The sequence below is a fragment of the Myotis brandtii genome, unplaced genomic scaffold (genome assembly GCF_000412655.1).
Source record: "Myotis brandtii unplaced genomic scaffold, ASM41265v1 scaffold49, whole genome shotgun sequence".
Classification (NCBI taxonomy): domain Eukaryota; kingdom Metazoa; phylum Chordata; class Mammalia; order Chiroptera; family Vespertilionidae; genus Myotis; species Myotis brandtii.
In genome coordinates this window covers 4,779,385-4,797,069 of record NW_005368707.1, presented here as the reverse complement: position 1 = coordinate 4,797,069, position 17,685 = coordinate 4,779,385, and the positions used below count along the sequence as shown (strand labels likewise).

At 35.3% G+C, this 17,685-nt stretch overlaps 1 protein-coding gene across 5 annotated transcripts in view; it reads right to left on the bottom strand.

Moving 5' to 3' along the window:
- ANKRD26 (ankyrin repeat domain 26) overlaps nucleotides 1-17,685 on the bottom strand; it is a 110,832-nt gene that overhangs the window by 61,186 nt on the left and 31,961 nt on the right. For all 5 annotated transcript variants that reach the window (XM_014547989.1, XM_014547990.1, XM_014547991.1 and 2 more), the window contains 5 exons: nucleotides 15,318-15,378; nucleotides 15,022-15,224; nucleotides 6,011-6,140; nucleotides 5,655-5,716; nucleotides 1,104-1,197 (listed from right to left, as the gene is read on the bottom strand). In XM_014547989.1, coding sequence (XP_014403475.1) covers nucleotides 1,104-1,197; nucleotides 5,655-5,716; nucleotides 6,011-6,140; nucleotides 15,022-15,224; nucleotides 15,318-15,378 — 550 coding nt within the window. The remainder of the gene's footprint in view (nucleotides 1-1,103; nucleotides 1,198-5,654; nucleotides 5,717-6,010; nucleotides 6,141-15,021; nucleotides 15,225-15,317; nucleotides 15,379-17,685) is intronic.

The window sequence follows — 17,685 nt, the reverse complement described above, 5'->3', positions numbered from 1 at the left end:
ACTATCCCCTTTCCTCTTCAAAAGTAATTTCTAGATCTGTGGTCTTAATTCTTCCCCTATTTCCATTCTTTTGTGAATTATTCCCACCATTTCTTCTTTCCTGTTTAGCAGTAGTATCTTACATCTATAATTTCTACTTCTTCATCTCTTTGCTTCCCTTTGGCTATAGACATGCTCAGAAATAAACACAAAATAATGCTTTTCATGAATCCTTTCATGTCTTAAACTATCTATCCAAAGGCTCTTTTTCCAGATTTCTCTGAAGAGAAGTCTCATGCCTTCGACTTGGACACACATGGTCTGAGGACCGGCCACGTTGGCGTGACCTGAGAGCTTGTGAGAAATGCAGAATAGCAGGCCTGCTGTCATCAGTTTTTTAAAATTGAATCTGCATTCAAAGCCATAAACTTTCTACTGGACGTTTTATCAGGTTATAGCTTCCTTGATCTCCCCATAACTGACTCTGCCTTCTCCTTTCCAATGCTCTTATTTTGGAACACATAATACTAACCTATAAAGTAGCAAAATTTTATGACTTCAAAAGTATAGTCATTTATAGCTGACCATATATCCTTATGCTCATCCATGGTAGATAAAATACAGCTCTACATGATCAGATAACTCAATCCTTAATGCCTTCCCAATAGTGAGGAAAAGAGTAAGAGTGGGAAAATTTTGCTGTACTTCTCTGACAAGTTTTGGCACTGGAAGCTGTCTTTATAGTCTTCCCATATTTCAAACACTCTGCTCTTTTTTTTTTTAAAGAATTATTTTATTTTACCACCTCCCACTATATATACCTGCTTCTTTCCCCTTCATTTACTCCTTGTAATTTCTGCCTTTCTCATTCTTCACTCCCTATTTAATTCTTCTCCTCTTCCTTACTTCCTGACTTTCCTCAGGTCTTAGAGTATCTTGAAATGGAACAACTAAGTCAGCTCCTGCAGTGGCACTCTCAATCTAATAAGATATACAACTTCTCGCCTTTTCACTTCTCACTATGCATCTAACAGGTGATTTTCTTTGGCTATTAGAATATATAAGTATTCATGTTTTAAATCAACATTCTGTCAAAGGACCTTTTTATAAAATACAGTTCTTACCTTCTACTTGTTCATTTAGTATATATTTTCCTCTTTGATCTGCAGCTTCGGGTAAGTGATCAACAAACTTCTGTGGAAGACTTGTAGAGAAACTCTGTAAAAATGTATATCAATAATGAGTTACATAAAGATTTCTTAAGCCCTTTCTAAGAAAAATCTCAATTACTTACTTTAAAAGCAATTAGACTTAAAAATAAAAGAAGCATGTGTTGACCAAAACATTCAAATAGAAAACCTCATATATGCTCTCTGTATCAAGTTTTCATTTATCTTCATTTGGCTACTGACTGTATATTGAGCATGGAAAGCTAGAAAAAATGCTTTCGTAGATAAAATACTGGTATCTATGCACATTTTAACAAAGAGCTAACTTCAAAACACCTAATTCTACTTTGCATTACCCACCAAAATAAGAGGACATTTTGAAAAAATACCCTTTTAAACAAATTATTTAATAAGTACACTTGCTATGAATTTAAAATGACATTAATGACAGAATTCTTTTTAGTGTTAAAAAAAGATACTTGAGCCCGGTCTGTGTGGTTCAGTGGTTGAGCACTGACCTATGAACCAGGAAGTCATGGTTCGATTCTTGGTCAGGGCACATGCCTGGGTTTTGGGTTTGATCCCCGGTAGGGGGCATGCAGGAGGCAGCTGATCAATGATTCTCTCTCCCTCTCCTGACCTCTCTGAAATTAAAGAAAAAAAGATACTTGACATAATAGGAAACCTTGGAGTACATTATGTTGAATATAAACAGAACACTTTAGAACTTGCTTCATTTAGGTACACTAAGGCTTAGATAAAGCTATTATTTGATAAAATTTTTGACAGGAAACATGGTTGAATAAAATGTCAAAGTAGTAAGGAAAACTTTCCTTTAAATTGTTTAAATAATTGCAAAAAAACTGTATATACTATTATGCAACTCTTCAAAAAATTATAGTAAGCTTTATAAGAGAAGAACAAGAACATTTATTCATTAACCACCTAAAATGTGCCAGGCACTTATTATTATGCACATTTTGTTTCTTTTCCACACACAATGATAATAACAATGGTATGACAATGGTTAACCTGCATCCTGCTTCCTGCTCATTCCAAGATGTTAGAGTAAAATGATAATCAGATGTTCTCTCTGTCCAGTATGTCCTTCTCCTAGTTCTTCACATGACTGGCTCCTTTACTTGGCAAATCTAGTCACACTTAGGAAGATCTTTTCTGACCACCTAAATTACATTCCCACTCCCATCCTATATAATAAAAGCCTAATATGCTAAGTGTCCGGTCATCCTTCAACCAATTCAAAGCGTAATATGTTAATGATATGCTAAGGCAGCTAAACTGCTCGCTATGATGTGCAGACCCTCCAACTAGTAGGTTAGTTTGCTGCTGGGGTCCAGCTGATCAGGGCTCAGCGAGACGGGCCAGACACACCCTGGAACCCTCCTGCAGTCTCTCCCCGGCTGGCCAACCTCCCGCGTCCCTCCCCGGCTCCAATAGTGCACCAGTGGGGTCCCTGTGCCCTCTCGCAATCTGGGACCTCTAGGGGGATGTTGGAGAGCCGCTTTCGGCCTGATCCCACTCAAAGCAGGAGCTGCCCCAGGGTGGTCAGTGTGCTCCCACAGGGGGAGCACTGCTCAGCCAGGAGCCAGGCTCACAACTGGTGAGCACAGCGGCAGTGGTGGGAGCCTCTCCCACTTCCGCAGCAGTGCTAAAGATGTCTGACTGCCGGCTTAGGACTGCTCCCCCAGGGAGGCTCCCGGACTGCAAGAGGGCGCAGGCCGGGCTGAGGGACCCCCCGCCACCGAATGCACGAATTTCGTGCACCAGTTCTCTAGTTCTAACTATAAACTCCCCCCATATTCTCTAACCCAGTGGTTCTCAACCTTCCTAATGCCGTGACCCTTTAATACAGTTCCTCATGTTGTGGTGACCCCCAACCATAACATTATTTTCATTGCTACTTCATAACTGTAACTTTGCTACTGTTATGAATCGTAATGTAAATATCTGATATGCAGGATGTATTTAGGTGACCCCTGTGAAAGGGTCGTTCGACCCCCAAAGGAGTTGCAACCCACAGGTTGAGAACCGCTGCAACCTAATATTCTCCATTTTCTTTATATGAAGCACTTGTAGTGACTTATAATGAACTGTTGTATACTTGTTTTTCTACTCTTCCCACTCATGAGAGCCTAACCCCTCAACCTATACATTCAGTGTCTAACTGCCCAGCACATAGCTGCTATTCAATAACAGAAATTTACTAAGGACAAAACATGTAAGATCTCATTAAGAAGGCCTCAAGTACCAAAGCAGTACATACCTATAGGATATCTCCATTAATAGTCTAAAAAAAATTTATCCCCCAAATTAGAAATCCTCATACCCAAACTTTCCTATTTTTTTCTTGATACTACTGCCATTTTATTGTCCTTCAGGTTTATAGAAAGCGCCCTTAGTATTTAGTAAGTCACTGAATACCACTGTTATCTTACATTACATTTCCATAGTACCCTTTACAGTTTACAAAATGTTTTCATATTGTTACTACAATTGTTCATCACACATACACAAAAGGTAGATACTACAGTGGAACCTTGGTTCTCGAACCTAATTTGTTCCGGAAGGCTGTTCGACAAGTGATTTGTTCAAAAACGGAATCATTTTTCCCCATTAGAAATAATGTATATTGAACTAATCCATTCCAAATGATCCCCTGCTTTAACCTTTCTTATATACAGTACATGTCTAATGTACTGTTTAATCCATAAATAAACAATTCTTTTCTTAAATTTATCGAACCCCTCCTACTAGCCTTAAACAAATTTTTCATATATCACTGGCTCTGAAGTGCTATCACTGGCTAAGTGCTTTTCAGCTAACTGCTTTTTCATTTATCCAATGAACAGCAGTGTTTCTACCTATTCAATTGCCTGTGATGTTTTGTGAGTACTTTCACACTGCTAGCAACACTGGCACTCTTGATGGCTTGTCTATGTTTTTAAATTGTGCTAATCCTCGATTTTGCCAGCAACAAAAGCATTCTTTCCTTTGCTTGTTGTGTGAGAGATGCTTTTTGTCATGCTGAGGTATCAGCAGGAAAGGGTTATCCAGTCAAAAACTGAAGTTTTGGTCCACAATGGAAACATTTTTTCTGAGACTGGTCGAGAACCAAATTGTTCCAGATGGGAGAAATTCGAGAAATGAGGTTTGACTGCAGTACCATTATTATGAATGAGGTCACCAACGTTCCAACAGGTTAAAACAAGTTTTCCCAATTTTCCATAGCTAGTCAGAGACTGTTCCATGATCTTAGACATCAAATACAGTGTTTGTACTATTAGGCAGCAGATGCCTGTAACCAAAAGATCACAGCTGTCACCTTAGATCAGCTTATCATGTTTTTATATTTATATTACTACATGTATGGCTGTCATAAAGGTACTCAATGCATGCTGTTTTAACCATACAAAACAACTGTTACTTACCAAAACACCACTAAACCAAATTGTTATTATTATAATCCTACATATATTACTATTCACTATGCTTTACTGTCTCTGGAAATGTTCCTTACAGATCTACTTGACAATCCAAATAGAATAATACTTCGAAGTCCCAGGCATTTTCTTTTCAAGTGCCAAGTTATTAAAAAACAAACAAACACACACAACTATAATCCAAACTGTCCTCTCTGAATCTCATCATTAGGAGTTTTACACATCCATATAAATCACAGAAACATACATTTGGCCATAGAGTTGACCTGGAATAATTCTTTAGTTTTTAGATAAACTTAACTTCAGAACCAAACTGATACTTATGACTTCAAAGCCTTAGCATTTTATAGTATACTATCCTGATTTCATTAGGTAAATCTTGCAAATTAGCAGAATTATACTATGCAATATTATTATACAGGGTGGGGCAAACATAGGTTTGCAGTTGTAAGTATATGAAGCAGAGTTTATTCTTGTATTATTATTTATTAATTATTGTATTATTTTCCATATGAACAGCTGTAAACCTACTTTTACTCCTCTCTGAATTTAGCACATAGTTCTTTTATTAATTACTAGAGGCCCAGTGCACAGATTTGTGCACCAGTAGGGTCCCTCAGCATGGCCTGCAGGGATCGGGCCGAAACCAGCAGTCCAATGCTGCCTGCGGCTCCTGCCTGCCGTTCTTGCTCATCCTGGCCCTGCTGTGCCTGCTGCAGGCTCACGCCCAGTCAGTACCAATTGGGAGAGGCTTGTGCCGCCACAGAGGCACTCGCCAGCCTTGAGCCCTGCGTCTGGCACCCGTCAGTGCACCCGCTGTAGGAGCGCACTGACCACCAGGGGGCAGCTCCTGAATTGAGCGACTGGTCAACCGATCATTCGGTTGCTTAGGCTTTTATATATACAGATAGTTAGAAAACATAAGAAAATAATTTTTATGGGCAAATGTAGAGGTGAGAAAAGTAAAGTTAAAGCATCCCTTTTATGTTTTAACATCATCAATGCTGATATTTAAAATAATAATAATAATAATGGTAGACAGTACCTCAGAATCCCAAGGTGATTCTGTATCTTCGTCTTCTCCTAATCCTAATGCTGACATTTTATCTATAAAATGTAGTCACAGATACATTAATGTGAACATTTTTACTATGAATTTTAAATACATATATAAGTCTATCTCCATTTATGAATATTTCAATAAAATAAAAATAATAGCAGAAAAGACTTTCAGCAAGACGAAGCATTTGCAGGAAGAAAAAGATGGTAGCAGTTGGGATACTTTTGAATAAAGATAGCAAAAAAATACTTCTAAAAATGGATAACATTTGGATCTATTCAAATTAGATTTGTTTATATCAACATTTAAGGATAGGAAAAAATTCACAGTCACTAACTTACCACTACTACTATTTTTGTGTTCTCCATCAACATAAGTCAAATTGTCATTATTTATTTGGCTCTTTGGAGCACTTTCAATAATATCAATACCATTTTCTTTTTTTTTAATTGTTGGCTTTATTGCATCTTCCTATAAAAACGAAACAAAAACCCAACTTTAGAAAATGTCATATTCATTCACTTGCTCACTCAGTAAGACAACAAATATTTACTGTATCTATCAATCATAGACACTAACCTAGAAGCTATAAATAAAAGATTTTGTCCTATATTCTAGTAGGGGTAGAGATACATGGAAACAATAAAGGGAAAAGTATCCTTTGCTAGTTCTACAACTGAAGTGAATAAACTACAGTAAGGGCGCAGACGAGATAACAGTGGGTGTACCTGGGAAGCTCAGGAAATGATAGAAATCAATCTTGAAAGATATACTAAGTGCAGTAGGAGGGTGTGAAGGGCATTCTAGAAAGAGCAGCATGAACAAAAGTATAAGGTCTGAGACAACACAGTAAGTGAGGATACCAAAGTAATGTGATAAAACTGGAATGGTGAAATGGAATGGAGAGAGAAAACTGGAGAATCAGAGCCTAATCAAAAAAGGGAAGTGTCTTGCTCGCATATGAATTTTACCCACAAGTAATGGAGAGAAACTAAATAAGCAGAGAAGCTACATCATCACAAATATATTTTAGAGCAGTCACTCTGGCAGCAATGTAAAGATGAACATAAGGGGAGCCAAACTAGAAAGAATATTTAAAAATTAAAAGTGAGAAAGTAAATTAATGATATAAAAATGGTAGCAGGTAGAAAATATTAAACTACTTGAGTGACTAAAGGTGGTGATTTCAGGGAGGATTGGAGTCCAGAATTTTCATGCTTCAGTGTTTTAGTGCTGCTATGTAGGAGGATGGGAAAACAGATGACAGTAGATTACAGAGAGTCAGGGAAGAGAAAGGGTCAGGGGCAATGTCTTCAGTTTGGGACATAACAAATTTGAGGCACCCAGAGGACTTAGAATAAAGATCTAGATAAATACGCTTGAAGTAAAAATAGATGACTTTATTCATGAAAAGCATGTGATGTTAAAAAGGTAGATTTTTGTAAAATATACTACACTGATATAATTCAATAATCTACACAGAACTTCTGAAAATGAAAACAAGAGCAGGGGAAAAACAACATGTAATTCAAATGTTTAATTATACATTTCAAAATTTGCTTCAACAACATAAAATAACCTTTTACAAATATATGCAAATATTTCTGGGAAATTTTGGCAATAAGCATTTTAAGTTTAATGAAAATGCAATGGTAAAACACCAATTCACAATTGTAGGAGACTCCTTTTTAAAAATTAAGTTTAAAAGGCAAGTTTTAAATTGTAGAAGAGAAATGCTTATGTGACTATAGAATTATGAGGCATTTTTAAGAAAGAAAGAAAACCCTATTTTAAAATTCACATGACTTTCTTTTTTTTTTAAGATATATTTTATTGATTTTTTACAGAGAGGAAGGGAGAGGGATAGAGAGTTAGAAACATCGATGAGAGAGAAACACTGGTCAGCTGCCTCCTGCACACCCCCCACCGGGGATGTGCCCACAACCAAGGTACATGCCCTTGACCGGAATTGAACCTGGGACCCCTCAGTCCACAGGCCGACGCTCTATCCACTGAGCCAAACCGGCTAGGGCTCACATGACTTTCTTAATGGCTCTAATTGCCTGTCTACTCCATATAGAATGCAATTAAAGATGCATTAAAATATCTAGTATAAAAACTAATAAAACTATGAGTATCCAAGTTAAAGACTGAAATCTTCAAATACATCTATGATTATCAAGGAGCGAATGAAAACGAGACTAAAAAAATCAAGTAACTAGGATGTCTGAGATTTAGATATGAAAGAATTTTTATTTTAGGTTTAACAACTATGAATACCAAAGTTAATAAAGTTTCTTAAGAATAATAAGAAATGCACCCATTGCTGGAGATATTTGAAAAAGTAAAAATTATCTTTCCTTTTTTATTTTATAACAGCATTTTATATCAAGAAAATAATAAATTGTGATTTCATTTATTTGATGTGTGCATCATGTGTCCATAAATTGAAGATATTATCAGGAAAAGAAAAATCAGAATCTTTAGCTCCAAAAGGCTAGGTGAGCTGCCCACAGTCTTGCAGTGTAGGAAATGGGACAGAGTGGGCTCAAGCCCAGGCTGCCTGTCCCCCAAGCCCACCCTGGGACCACATTCTGCTCTACCATTCCTCTCCCTCCCTGCTCCGATTTCATGCCTACCTCTGGTTTATTCTTCTTTTTGTCCCCATTCCTGAAGAAACCCTAAAGTAAAGCACTGTTTTAGGCACTCAGAGAACAAAGATAGGGAACGTGTTGTAGTCTGTGTGCCCTCCCAGCCCTGCTCAGTCTGATCCTGTCCTGGAGGAGGCTGCAGACAAGAGCTTGGAGATGTTCTATGTATCATTGTTTATAATGCGAAAACAACTAGCTATCCATCCATAGGGGAGTGAATAAATAACATGTGATTTCTGCACAATATAAATCTTTGCAGCCACTGCAACAAACCAAGTAGCTGCTTAGAAAACAATGTTAACTGATATGTCTTAAATGAGCCCACTTGATGGTTTTAAAATGTAAAACATGATCTATCTTAAGGAAAACTACTTTAGCTTTTTCCATAAAGTACAATGTTAGCTGTGAGTTTGTCATAGAGGATTTTTATTATGTTGAGGAATGTTCCCTCTATTCCCACTATGCTAAGAGCTCTTATTGTAACTGGATGCTGGATTTTATCAAATGCTGTCACTGAATCTATTGATATGATCATGTGATTTTTATCCTTCCTTTTGTTTATTTAGTATAACACATTAATTGATTTGCAGATATTAAACCAACCTTGTACACCAGGGGTAAATCCCACTTGACCATGGTGTATGATCTTTTTAATGTATTGCTAAATTTAGTTTGCTAATATTTTATTGAGGATTTCTACATGTATGTTCATCAGGAATACTGGCCTATAATTTCCCTTTTTTTTTGTAATATCATTGTCTAGTTTTGGAGTCAGGATAACACTGGCATCGTAAAATAAGCTTGGGAGCCTTCCCTCCTTTTGAATTATTTGGAATAGTTTCAGAAGGATAGGTGTTAGTTCTTCATTGACTGTTTAGTAAAATTCACCCGTAAAGCCATCTAATCTAGAACTTTTGTTTGTTGAGAGTTTTTTGTATTATTATTATTACTGATTCAATTTTATTGGTAGTAATTTATCTGTTCAGATTTAATATTTCTTGATTTAATTTTGTAATATTTTGTTTCTAGGAACTTGTTCATTTCATCTAGGTTGTTCAATTTTTTAGCATATAATTGTTTTTAGTATCTTCTTATAACCCTTTGTATTTCTGGGGTATCAATTGTCACTTCCCTTTCATTTGTGTCCTCTCCCTTTTTTTCTTAATGAGTCTCATAAAAGGTTTAGCAATCTTATTTATTCTTTTAAAGAACCAGTTCCTGGTTTCATTGATTTTTTGTTTTGTTTTGTTTTGTTTTTTTCTTATGGATTATACTTCATTTATTACCACTCTGATCTTTATTATTCCTTTCCTTCTACTCTTGACTTTGCTTGTTGTTCTTTCTCTAGTTCCTTCGGGTATAAGGTTAAATTGTTTGATCTTTTTCTTGTTTCTTAAGGTAGGTCTGTATTAGTATGAATTTTCATTTGTCTCAAGGTATCTTATTTCTTTCATTATCTCATTGTTAACCCAATCATTGTTTAGTAACATGTTATTTAGCCTCCATGCGTTTGTATGTTTTTCAGTTTTCTTCTTGTACTTTGTGGTCAAAGAATATGCTTGATATAATTTCAATCTTTTAATATTTATTGAGACTTGTTTGGTGGCCTAAAACATGGTCTATCTTGGAAAATGTTCCATGTACACTTTTTAAAAATGTATATTCTTCTCCTTTGGGGTGAAAACTCTAAAAATATCAATTAAATCCATCTACTCAAATGTATTATTTAAGTCTGCTGTCTGAAAATTCTATCTATTGATGTCAATGGGGTATTAAAGTCCCCTACTATGACTGTATTACTGTTGATCTCTCCCTTTATGTCCATCATGATTTGCTTTATATATTTAGGTGTTCCTATGTAGAATGCATACATGTTTACAGAGACTATATTCTCTTGTTGCATTGATCCCTTTATCATTATGTAATGTCCTTCTTTGTCTTTTACTATAGACTTTTTTAAGTCCACTTCACCACTTTTATTCAACATAGTATTAGAAGTTCTAGCTACAGCAATCAGACAAGAAAAAGAAATAAAAGGCATCTAATCTGGAAAGGAAGAAGTAATACTATCATTATCTGGAGATGACATAATACCATATATAAAAACCCTGAACAATTACACCAAAAAACTACTAGAACTGATGCGTGATTTCAGTAATGTAGCAGAATACAAAATTAATATTCAGAAATTAGTTGCATTTTTATACATCAATAATAAACAACCAAAAATGAAATTAAGAAAACAATCCCATTTATAATTGCATCAAAAAGAAATAAAATACCTAGGAATAAATTTTTAAACATATTTTTATTGATTTAAGAGAGGAAGGGAGAGGGAGAGGGAGAGAGACAGAAACATCAATGATGAAAGAGAATCATTGATTGGCTGCCTCCTACACGCCCCCTACTGGGGATCAAGCCTGCAACCCAGGCATGTGCCCTTGACCGGAATCGAGCCCAGGACCCTCCAGTCCGCAGGCCAACGCTCTATCCACTAAGCCAAATCAGCTTGGGCAAGGAATAAATTTAACCAAGGAAGTAAAAGACCTGTACTCAGAAAATTATAAGACACTGAAAAAAAAAAAAAAAGTAAAAGAAGATGCAAATAAATGTAAGCATATGCCATGGTCATGAATAGAAATAATTAACATTGTTAAAATGTCCAGACTACCCTAAACAATCTACAGATTCAACATGGTCCCTGAAAAATACCAATGGCATTTTTTACAGAACTAGAACAAATAATCCTAAAATTTATAAGGAATCACAAAAGACCTTGAATAACCACAGAGAATCTTGAAAAGGAAGAATAAAGCCGGGGGTATCACTCTACCTGATATCAAACTATACTACAAGGCTATAGTAATGAAAACAGCATGCTACTGACATAAAAACAGACTCATAGACCAAGGAAACAGAATAGAATACCCAAAAAAATAAAGCCATGCTTCTATATTTAATCAATATATGAAAAAAAAGCAATAGTATACAATGAAGGGAAGACAATCTCTTCAATAAATAGTGATGGAAAAATTGGACAGATAAATTTTTTAAAAATCTAAAACCCTACACCACCCTCTTATACCATATATAAGAATAAACTCAAAATGGATTAAAATAATTAAATATAAGACCTGAAACCATCAAAGTTCTAGAGAAAAACAAAAAACAATAAATTATGACATTACTCTTAGTAAAACTGTTTTCTGATATGTCTCCTTGGGCAAGGGAAACAAAAGAAAAACAAACATATGGGACTACACCAAACGAAAATGTTTTGTACGGCAAAGAAAACCATAAACAAAGCAAAAAGACAACCTACTGAATGGGAGAACATATTAACCAATAATACATCTCCTAAGGTGTTAATATCCAAAATTTATAAATTACTTAAACAACTCAACACCACCACCACCACAAATAATCTAATTAAAAATGGGCAGAAAACCTGAATAGACTTTCTCCTAAGAGGACATACAGATGGCAAACAGACATATAAAAAGATGCTCAATGTCACTAATCATCAGAGAAATGCAAATTAAGATCAGTGAGAAATTACCTCATACCTGTCAGAATGGCTAATCAACAAACAACAACTGTTGGTGAGGATGTGAAGAAAGGGAACCCTCGTGCAGTTGTTGAGATTGCAAATTGGTGCAACCCATATGGAAAAACAGTGTGGAGTTTCCGCAAAAAAATTAAAAATAGAACTACTATATGACCTAGCAATTCCACTACTAGGAATATATTTGAGAAATCCAAAACACTAATTTGAAAAGATACATGCATTGCACCCCTCTGTTCACTGCAGTGTTTTTTATAATAGCCAAGATATGGAAGCAACCCAAGTACCCATCAATAGACTATTGGATAAAGAAGATTTAGTAAATATTTACAATGGAAAATTACTCTAACATAAAAAAGAATAAAACCTTACCATTTGTGAAATGGATAGACCTATAGGGAATTATGCTAAATGAAATAAGTCAGACAAGACAAATACCATATGATTTCATTAATATGTGGAATTTAAAAAATAAAATAAAGAAACAAAAAAACAGAAACAGACTCATACATAGTGAACAAACACTAAAGGGTTGCCAAATGGGAATGGAGTGGAGGAGATAAGGGAAAGAGGTGAAGGGAATAGAAATTTACAAAAAATAGTCAAGGGGATATAAAGTACAGCATAGGTACTAGTATTACCAGGGGGATAACTTTATAAATTATATAACTGTCAAACCACTATACTATCCATTTTGCTGCTGTTATTAATCCTCACCTCAGGACATTTTTTCCATTACTTTTCAGAGAGAGTGGAAGGTAGGGAGAGAAAGAGAGGCAGAGAGAGAGTCAGAGAGAAACATTGATGTGAGAGAAACACATCAACTGGTTGCCTCCCACACGTGCCCCAAGTGGGGACAGGGAGCAAACCCACAACCCAGGTACCTGCCCTTGACTGGGAATAGAACCTATGACACTTGGGTCCAAGGGCCAATGCTCTAACCACTTAGTCACACTGACCAGGGATATGCTGTACATTTGAAACAAATATTAAATAACACTAATTGCCAACGGTAACTTTAAGATTATAAATAAAGTGTAACATGATCTTAATTTAATCGATTAGTTGTTGTTATGACAGTATTCTTTATTTAGTGAGGTAAAGTTCATAAAACATAAAATTAACCTTTATAAAGTGAAAAATTCAGTAGTATTTGGTATATTCACAATATTGTGCAACCATCACCTCTAGTTCTAAAACATCTTCAATCACCCCAAAAGGAAACCCCATTCCCATTAAAAAGACACTCCCAATTCCTCCCACCCCTAACCCCTGGCAAGCACTAACCTGCTTTCTATCTCTATAGATTAACTTATTCTGGGTATTTTATATAAAAGAAATCATACAATTAAAAAAAAATTTTTTTAATGAATCTTTACAGAAAAAGGTAATTATTATTATTTCTTTTTATTTAGGAGAATTTCAGTTTAAAATTTATTTGTCATTTAATGAACAGAGATTAAGAATCTCATTTACGCCTGGCTGGTGTGGCTCAGTGGTTGAGTGTCAACCTATGTACCAGAAAGTCATGGTTTGATTTCAGGTCAGGGCACATGCCCAGGTTGCAGCCTCAATCCCTAGTAGGGGACATGCAGGAAGCAGCCTATCAATGATTCTCTCTCATCATTGATGTTTCTATCTCTCCCTCTCTCTTCCTCTCTGAATCAATTTAAAAAATATTAAAAAAGAAGAAAAAAAAAGAACCACATTTACATAATCTTAATTTTTTATTTTAAGTCATGAAAAAAACTAAATAAAATGCTTATTTATTTTCTCTCTTTACTGACAAAAAAATCTAAAACACCTATCCAGATTATACCAAACAGTAAGATAAGTTAATTTAGAATGTTAAGTATATACAAAACAGTGAGATGTTAGAAACAGCAAGAAAAAGAAGGGCCAAAAATTCATAATTCTTATAAATCTTGTAAGACCTAAAACAGATTTCAAATTGCATTATTTAGGAACATAGGTTTTGCTAGGTAAAATATAAGATGTCAACTTATTAAACTTCAATGTGAGGATTTAAAAAAAAACATACTTCAAATTAAAACTTTAATAGCTCTGACTGGTGTGCTCAGTTGGTTGGAGCATAGTTCCTCGTACCTAAAAGGGGAACCTTTTTTCTGCCAAGGGCCATTTGGATATTTATAACAACATTCGCAGGCCATACAAAATTATCAACTTAAAATTAGCCTACTATATTTGATCAAACATTTAATTAACTCACACCTACTGCCCTAGCAGGGCATGACCAAATGATTTATTGGGCCTTATAGGGCCCACAGGTTGGACGTTCCCTACCCCTGAGTCAGGGCAAAATACCTAAGTTGCAGGTTCAATCCCTGATGGGAGCACATACGGGAGGCAACCAATTGATTTTCTTTTCTTTTATTTTTTATTTGCTGGATTTTCTCTCATACATCAATGTGTCTCTCTATCAAATCAGTAAAACATGTCCTTGGGCAAGGATTAATTTCAAAAATACAAACACATTACTAACCAAACAAAAGTGACAATTAAATTTCCTTCAGTTCTTCATAAAAATCAGCTATAAATAATTCATAAGAGTCTGAGAACTTTTTTTTTCATTAACTGGCTTTCTTTTCTTAATTTGCATTTAAAATTATTTCTATCGTATTTCATAATATAGTGAGTTCCTACCATTACTTAAGTCGCTATTTCTGTTGTGTCTTTATAATAATCCCCTTATCTTCACTTTCTTATTAAATTTTTTTTTTTCATCTTGCTCTTCTTAAATGAATTTTTCCCCTTCATCATCTTCACATTCATCCACCGGTTCTTTTTAGTTGCTTTCTAACTTCTTTCCTTCCATTATGGCATACGTAAGAACTGTTTATTCCCATTAACCTGTATAAGTCCTAATCCTGTGCACATATTGCTCTACTTATTATACTTGTTTTCTATTAAGATCTTGAGGACTTCTCTTTCTTTCTGGGATCCTTTTCATTACTATAAGGATTAGGGGGATGGTATGTGAAAAATCATTTTACATACAAATTAAGAAAAGAAAGCCAGGTAATGAAAATAAAAGTGCTCAGACCCTTCTGAATTACTTACTTATAGCTGATTATTATAAAGGAAAAAACTTTAAAAAACAAATAAAACAACTTACCTTTGTAAGACCAATGACTGCTGTAGACATAGGAGAACCTTTTAGAACAGGTTCAAGTGATGAAAAGGCAGGTTGAGAAAAGCCCTGGATTTGTTCTGATGTGTTGGGAAAGGTTTCAACCACATCTTCATTTTCACTATGAAAATTATTGTCCTCATATAAGGTCCTATTTTCTGATCTCACAATGGCATATTTTGCTTCTACTACAGTAAAACAAAGTAAAGAATACATAAAAAATATCTGTAATTTCAAATCAGTGAATAACATCAAGAACAGACAGTCTTCAAATAGCTTACTGTTTTTCTGGGATTGTTGAATAGCAGTCTTTAGCTTTGCTAAGCTTGGCTTCATGAAATTCTAGAAAAAAAAATCATATCTTTAAGTATCAAATTTGATAACAATAATGATAATATTCACCATTACTATATGATCTCACACAAAAATGGAATCACTCAGATGTAGAGTTGTATTCCAGTTCTGCCATTTACTAACCTACATCTTCTCATTGGGTTAGGTTTATGAGATGACATAGCAAGCCCCAAAATGTTACCATTTTTACCTGTAAATAAGTATTACCCAAATACTCTGATAGCAATAGATTATAAAATTTATCCCTAGGTAGTTTATAGGACTGTTGCAAAAAAAACTAGTATTAAGAAATGTAGCCCAGAAATCGGTCCGAACCAATATGCTCAATTAATATTTGACAAAGGAGGCAAGAACATACAATGGAGCCAAGATAGTCTCTTCAATAAATGGTGTTGGGAAAATTGGACAGATATATGCAAGAAAATGAAACTAGACCACCAACTTACACCATACACAAGAATAAACTCAAAATGGATAAAGGACTTAAATGTACGACAGGAAACCATAAAAATTCTAGAAGAATCCAAAGGCAACAAAATCTCAGACATATGCCAAAGCAATTTCTTCACTGATACAGCTCCTAGGGCACTTGAAACTAAAGAGAAAATGAACAAATGGGACTACATCAAAATAAAAAGCTTCTGCACAGCAAAAGAAACCATCAACAAAACAACAAGAAAACCCACTGCATGGGAAAACATATTTGCCAACGTCATATCTGATAAGGGCCTAATCTCCAAAATTTATAGGGAACTCATACAACTTAACAAAAAGAAGATAAACAATCCAATCAAAAAATGGGCAAAGGATCTAAATAGACACCTTTCAAAAGAGGACATTCAGAAAGCCAAGAGACATATGAAAACATGCTCAAAGTCACTAATCATCCGAGAGATGCAAATCAAAACAACAATGAGGTACCATCTCACACCTGTCAGAATGGCTATCATCAACAAATCAACAAACGACAAGTGCTGGAGAGGATGTGGAGAAAAAGGAACACTTGTGCACTGCTGGTGGGAATGCAGACTGGTGCAGCCACTATGGAAGACAGTATGGAGTTTCCTCAAAAAACTGGAAATGGAACTCCCATTTGACCCTGTGATCCCACTTCTAGGAATATATCCCAAGAAACCAGAAACACCAATCAGAAAGGATATGTGCACCCATATGTTCATAGCAGCACAATTCACCATAGCTAAGATCTGGAAACAGCCTAAGTGCCCATCAGTAGATGAATGGATTAGAAAACTGTGGTACATCTACACGATGGAATACTATGCTGCTGTAAAAAAGAAGGAACTCTTACCATTTGCAACAGCATGGATGGAACTGGAGAGCATTATGCTAAGTGAAATAAGCCAGTCAATGAAGGAAAAATACCACATGATCTCACACATTCATGGATAATAGAGACCATTATAAACTTTTGAACAATAATAGATACAGAGGCAGAGCTGCCTCAAACAGATTGTCAAACTGCAGCGGGAAGGCTGGGGAGGGTTGGGGGGCAGGAGGGAAGGGGGTAAGAGATCAACCGAAGGACTTGTATGCATGCATATAAGCATAACCAATGGACATAAGACACTGGGGGGTAGGGGAGGCCAGGGGACTGTCAAGGGCGGGGGGAAAAAAAAGGACACATATGTAATACCCTTTGTAATACTTTAAGCAATAAAAAAAAAAAGAAATGTAAATTAGTTGTTGTATTTTGTAATGTATTTGCCTGAATTATATTGACATGAATTATCTCTTGTGGGGGAAAGTATGAGAGTTTAATTTTTAGTAATATCATGTTTAAATGGGTTGGAATTGAAAACAGTATGAAGTTGTTTCTTCTATTCTGTTTATAAAAAAGCTAAGAAGAAATGATTGTTTAAATTCAACTCCCTCCAAGAAAGAGAATATAAAAGACTAAATCTGTGGGGCAATGACTCATGACTGAGAATAGTAAATAGAAAGCCATGACCAAATATGTTGACAATGGAGACAGAGATGGACTGAAAACACAGACACTGAAGAAATGTTTTCTACAAGGGAAAAAATAGGCTGGTGGTAAATCAGAAGGAAAAAGGTGGGAGAAAAGAAAGAAAGGAATAAAATGAGATATAATCAGTTACTCAAGTAGTATAAGCTTAAGACAAGAAAAACAAGGAAAGCATAAATACAATATAATATGAAGAGAAAAATATATAGAATTTCAGTACATATGAATATCTTTATAATCCCTGAATAATATATTAATTGGTGTTATTAGGACTATGAATAAAAGCCTGTTTTATATTTAATTATATT